Genomic DNA, 6279 nt, shown 5'->3' with positions numbered 1-6279 from the left:
AGAATGACTCAGAATGGGTATTGCCCCAGTATAGCTTAAGGTAGAAAGGGTACAGATCAAATGAGTAAAATTACTTTTTAGTGCCTTAAATATTAGCAATCCACTGATATCACCAACCTTAAATACCCTACTGATATGACTGACTCCTGACTGCACTGAAGTGCAGTCAACTGAAGTGACCATATCCTCTCATCAAGTGATCATAAATCCCACTAGCTCCACCAGCCCCATAAATGACCTGACTTGGTGAATAAGGAGCAGAAAACATAATGGGAAGGCTGAAACCAGTGGGATCTCTGGGGTCGCCCTGAGACTCTTGTCTCAGGGATCTGATAGGCTATGCCTTGTTGATGAGTTTCCTCTGTGATTCACACCCATTCCTGGTTGTCATGGTAGCAGCCTGTATAGTCCCAAAAAACTCAGGGCAAATGGCTGTCTTCAGGGCTAACCCTGTAAAGATATCGGTCAGATCCCTGTGTTAACAGATCAATAAGGAAGCAAGTGGAGGAGAGAAAGAACAGAAAATGAAGGTCAAAGCTTTGAGAATAGGTCTCTTCATTTGAGGAGCACAGTACATGGAGGAGAAAACTTCATAGTGGTTTTGTGATTTTATTTCTATATTGGAAATGGCTTCTACCATTCTCAACTCCCTTGCTGACTGCAAAGGAAGGGATTTGGGGATACAACTTAACTAATCCTTTCCAATGATCAACTCAAGATCTATTAAAGCAAGTTCGTGGTAGTATTCTTCTGGGCTACCTGAGTAAACAGGTATTTAATGAGGATTTTCAAACATATGAACTTGCAGGAAAATCTCTAGCTTTAAGCAAATGTGCCACTCTATCTAAAGTGACTTCTACAAGTTAAGGATATAATTCTCAAGAGTAACCCCTAACGACATACACAGGTAAGCATTCCCTACAAGTAATAATACCATTTTGTTGTTGTCTGGTCGTGTCTGACTCTCTTTGACCCCATTTGAGGTTTTCTTGGCAAAGATACTGGAGAGATTTACTGTTTCCTTCTCCCACTCATTTTACAGAGGAGGAACTCAAGCAAACAGGGTTAAATAACTTGCCTAAGGTCACACAGCAAGCAAGTGTCTGAGGCCAGATTTGAACTCAGGAAGATAAGCCCTGGCATTCTACCCACTGCACCACCTAATTGCCCAATACTACCATAAGACTATACAGGTCTCCCAGCTCCAAACCAGAGAAAGAGGAGAGCTGTGTTTGTGCTCATTTCTATTTGTGGGACAGGGGTGTCCCTGAGAGTGCTGTCTCATGTGGCCACCAGAGAGAAAGCAAAGAGCTAAGTGGAAATGCTGTACACCCAGGTGAAGTTAGGTCATTATGTGTAATTAATGATTCATTTTCCCTTTTACTACAAAGCTGCTCTAACTTGCTCTTTAGCAACTCTTGAAGGCTGCAGGCCAAACTTGTACCTTTTGCATTCATAGGCTCTAGATTTAAAAAAAAAAGATTTTAGAAATCATCCATTAGATTAAGTTCAGGGATTCTGAACATGAAGTGTCCTTGAACTTTTTTTTTTTGTGCTAGGCAATGGGGTTAAGTGACTTGCCCAGGGTCACCCAGCTAGTAAGTGTCAAGTGTCTGAGGCCGGATTCAACTCAGGTCCTCCTGACTCCAGGGCCGGTGCTGTAATCCATTATGCCACCTAGCTGCCCCTGAACTTGGTTTTAAAAAATATTTTGATAACTGTATTTCCATAGAGTTGCTATACTCTGTATTTTATTTTATACATTTAAAAACATTATTTTAGAAGGGGTTTATAAGTTTCATCAGACTGCTGGAGGGGTACATGATAGAAAAAGGGTGAAGAACCCCTGACCCTGTCCCAAACTCTTCATTTTACAGATCAAGAAAATGTCCAGAGAGGTTAGGGTTACACAGCTAATAAATAACAGGTTTGAGATCTGAACCCAGATTCTCAGAGATCCAGTGCAGGACTTATTTTCTCCTCCACAAGGGATGATACATCACTCTGGGTGTGCTACCTCTTTTTAAGGGGCAAGTCAGGGTTGAATCAAAGGAAGTCCAACCATGTTTTAACAAAAGTTGCAAGCTGTCTTGGCTTCAGTCTAGCCACATGACTTGTTTATTATTGCTGCCCTGTTTTCCAGCTATTCTGTTGAGGCTGTGTTGGGGAGGGACACATACAATGTCTGAATAGTCAGGAATATTACAATATTGCCAAAGGTAGCTAAACTGTACCAGATTCCCTTTCCCATCTTCAGTGTCCCTGGTCTGTCCTGATGAGAGGTGATTGGAGTCTTATCACTTAAAAAGAAAAGTAGCTTCCTGTTTCTCTGTCCTCTCTTGGTCATTTCCCAGACCCTCAAAAACCCCTTGGCTACCTTGCTTTTAGAAAATGGTGAAAATATGCCATTTTCTCTGGCACTCTGTCCAAGGATGGACTGATATTGGGATGAGGGCAGGGGTGTGCTGGGAAATGCTTAAGAAACAGATGCTCTGGGGGGAAAATTTATGTACATATTTATAAGGGTATTATTATTATTAACACCTCCTTAAGGCTAGACAATCAACAAAATAATAAATCAAGATCTGATTTGTATCCATTACCAATTTTTAAGCTGGAAATGCTCATATTGAAAATTTAATAATGGGCTCTCACAAGCTGGTTAGAGCTAGCACCAGGGTACCCCTGGATGGAGGGCCTCCCTCATAGTCAGGCTCTGGGAGCCCACCCTTACTTTAGACTTCAGGTTATAGGTTTAAATTCTTAGTCAAATATTTGCTGCTCACCTACAAATGCTCTGGGAAATGGGCAACATAGTAGATTAGAGAGACCAGGACACCAGGAATCAAGATACCTGGGTTCTGGTCCAAATTCTGTCACTAGCTTGGTGTGTGATCTTAGACAGGTCTCTTCCATCTCTGAGCTTCTACAAAATGGGGTGGTGATATTGAACCAAATCATTTCTAAGGTTCCAAGTTTCCAGTTCCAACTCTATGATTCCAATAGTAACATCATTAGACATGGACTGGCAGACACTATGAGTGCTGTAGGTAAATGAGAGAATGTGTAGGTTAAAGTAGTTGTTGTAAAGGTTGTAAAGTTGTAAAAGTTGTAGGAAGTTTTTTTATTTCATGTGTATTAGTTTTCCCTTTCCAACTCCCCTTCAAGACTACATCTTGTCTTATGGTCCCCTTCCCCATCCCTATCCTCCCGTTTTTCAATATATCTTGAGGACCTTGAGCAGAGGGTCACAGGAAGGATGTGTGCTTTGGAAAGATTAGCCTAGGGGTATAGTTAGAAGGAGTAAAGAGCTCTGATGTTACTACCACTTGGGATGTAAGGAAGCAGAGGGATTTGGACTTCCCAGTGTGACTGACCCTCAGCTACCCTGCAGCTGTAGTGGACTCCACAAAGCTAGCTAAGTGGTCAGTCATTGTGAGTCGTATGAGATAGTCAGGAGCTGAGCTGACTAGGAGCTGAGGGTGCGGGGCCCATGAAAGAAGCTGAAGGTAAGCACTACAGATGAGCTATAAGGGGGACTGAGAGAATGGGGGGGGATCAGAAGTCAGCATTCCCTTCTGGGGAGGTGGTCCAGATCCCAAAGTGTCCTTGGTCCTGTCCTGCATGGATAAAGATGTCACATGTCTCTGTGGACTTGAGACCAAGAAGGGTTCCCTTAAATGAATGTGGCTAGAAGTGGTAGTAATCAAGTGAAACCAGCATCATTTACTGAGAGTTCAGTCCCAGCCTAGCTCTTCCCAATCATATCTTAGTGAGAATAGGGATTTTAAAAAATCCATGTCTCTGTGGTGACCTGGCAGCATCAATAGGTTTTCCGTGGAGTGGTCTGTTCCCCAAACTGAATCTGCATGAGTCCTGAGTTTCAGACAGCCTGAAAGTATAAACTTCCTGAGGGCAGGAAAGATATTCTTTACATATTGTAAATCCCAGCATCATGTTATATAGCCTACCTGTGCAGAAACTAGTGAGAGTATATAGGAATGGTCATGAGGCTGACGATGGTACTGCCGGTAGAAAGAGCCAAAGGGATAGGGATGGGACTAAGGGGGCCAGTTCAGCCTTGTTTGAACAGTCAGGAAGAATTCCAAAGCCTTCTTAGCCCTAAGGGCTACCCACAGGGCTAAACTGTGCTCTAGGTCCTAGACTTAAGGTAGTTGGGGATCATAGGATCATACAGGTTTAGAGCTGGAAGGGACCTTAGAAGAAAATTGAGTCCTGTCTTCTCATCTTATAGATGACGAAACTGAGATACAAAGGGTTAGGTGACCTTCCTAAGGTCATGCAGATAGTATCTGCAGTGGGATTTGAACCCAGGTTTACCTGATTCCTAGTCTAGGTCCCTATCCATAAGGAAGATATAGGAAAGGAAGAAAAAGGTAAAGGGGGTAGAAGAGAAAGGCTGTGGTGGGCAGGCAATGGAATAGGGGCTACTATTAGTGTCCAAAGAAAGCTTCTAGTCTCTAAGAATAGCAGGACAGGAGAAATTACTCATCCTGATCCTATCTCCCCACAGAAACCTTTGGTACTTATCCAGAACTCAGCTGCTTGGCCATTAAAGTGAACTCCATCCTGGGGCTCCCCTCCAGACAGCCACCCACTGAGCAGCTAAGGCCAGTGTGTGGGGACTTCCATATTTCCTCCCTCCTCCCCTCAATCGATCCATCAGTCCCTGGCAGCCTGGATTCCTCTCCCCAAACTCCTAGCATGAACTCATTCTCTAACCTGATGGATCAGCTACGGCAGTTTTGGGTTGACCACTTCTCCCGCCGTTTCACACCCAGGCGACCCCCACTGCGCCATTTCTCCTCCATGTCCACCTTCTACCTGTTGGACCACCACACTCGCCAGGCTGAGCTAGGTCTCAATTATGGTCCTCCTCGCGCTCAGCTCAGTGACCAGGCCTTTGTCTTCCGGTCTGGAAAGTGGGTGATGGAAGGAGGGTACACAAGTAACTTGCAACCCTTGAACCTCACTGCCTACTGGAAGCATCCTGTCCACCAGGGCAAGAACAAGACATTGCTGGAAGAAAACAACTATTTGAAGCTCCAACAAGAGCTGCTCATGGATATGCTGACAGACACCACAGCCCGGCTGCAACTGCTGGAAAAGAAGCTAGATGTGGATACAAGCCCTTTGGCTACTGCATATGTCTGGCAGAAGAAGATGACAAAGAGGAATGGAGTGCAGTTGATAGACCCCATGGCCCTTTTCCCCAGGTGATGGGGAGGGGTACTCTCTATTCCCCACTCTCAGACACCTGAATAAATGGAATGTCCCAGAGGGCCACTCTAGCCACTACCCACCTCTCCTTTCCTCCCTGGCCCTGGTTCTGCCCCTGAATTCCTTCCTGGACATTCCTTCCTAACCTGCCTTCTTGCCCACCTTCATTATTCTCATTATCCAGCCTGTCTGTAGGCATTGGATCTATGAGTTCACCTAATCTTCTTCCCAAATGCACTAGGGCTCAGGCAAAACCAAAGCAGGGGAAGTTTGTCTCTGGTTTCCTTCCACTCCCCCATTATACTTTTCTTTTCTCTTGTATGCCCTCCATCCCCTAGGTGTTTATGACAGTGTCTTAACAGGCTACCTTCTTGGCAACTGCTTACCAATGTAGAGAAATTATTTTAGAGCTATAGTTCTCCTTCTTCGCTATTGTTCCCGCAGTGGTTTGGGGAAGGAGAGAGGAAGATAGAAATAGATTATAAGGAGGAAGGGTGGTAAAGCTGAGATAGACAGTTCTCTGCTGGGGCTGTCCCAGAAACTTCTCCTGTTTTGTAAATCTTTTGTTGTTCTGTCATTTTTCAGTTATGTCCAACTCTTCATGACTCCGTTTGAGGTTTCCTTTGCAAAGATACTGGAGTGGTTTACCATTTCCTTCTCCAGGTCATTTTGAAGATAAGGAAGCTGAGGCAAACAGGGTTAAGTGACTTGCCCAGGATCATGTAGCTAGTAAGTGTCCAAGGCTAGATTTGAACTCCGATTCTAGTGACTCCAGGCCTGGCTCTCCATCTGCTCTACCACGTAGCTGCCCAGAACCAGAACTAGCACTGGGTGAATATGAAATCTGTTTTCTGTACTGGGTTCAGAGCCCCAATCTTGTCTGGGTTTTGGGGTCTCAGTTCACTTTCTATTGCATGGACAGATTTAGAGATTTAGCAAGCTGTGATCAGGGGCTTATAGTACATGGAATAGGATGAAAAGGACACTAAACCAAACATACCCCCGTGTGGAAATAGTCATTTCCAAACATCTCTTAGC

The 6279-nt window shown here is 44.4% G+C and overlaps 1 protein-coding gene across 2 annotated transcripts; it reads left to right on the top strand.

Moving 5' to 3' along the window:
• The first annotated feature begins 287 nt into the window (after window positions 1–287).
• On the top strand, window positions 288–5593 carry CBY3 (chibby family member 3). Of its 2 annotated transcripts, none has more exons than XR_002326886.2 (2): window positions 288–907; window positions 4535–4611. XR_002326886.2 is itself a non-coding variant. In XM_020998824.2 (2 exons), the coding sequence occupies exons 1-2, from the start codon at window positions 3494–3496 to the stop codon at window positions 5239–5241; spliced, it is 723 nt and encodes a 240-aa protein (XP_020854483.1). In that variant the 5' UTR covers window positions 3449–3493; the 3' UTR covers window positions 5242–5593. The 2 variants fall into 2 exon arrangements, 1 of the variants encoding a protein (XP_020854483.1); XM_020998824.2 differs by lacking the exon at window positions 288–907 and adding an exon at window positions 3449–3509 and having other exon boundaries at window positions 4535–5593.
• The last annotated feature ends 686 nt before the right edge of the window (window positions 5594–6279 follow it).

This window comes from Phascolarctos cinereus, unplaced genomic scaffold (assembly GCF_003287225.1).
Source record: "Phascolarctos cinereus isolate Bilbo 61053 unplaced genomic scaffold, phaCin_HiC Scaffold_2;HRSCAF=192, whole genome shotgun sequence".
NCBI classification, from domain to species: domain Eukaryota; kingdom Metazoa; phylum Chordata; class Mammalia; order Diprotodontia; family Phascolarctidae; genus Phascolarctos; species Phascolarctos cinereus.
The sequence above is the reverse complement of the archived record's forward strand: the minus strand, read 5'-3'. Positions and strand labels throughout refer to the sequence as shown.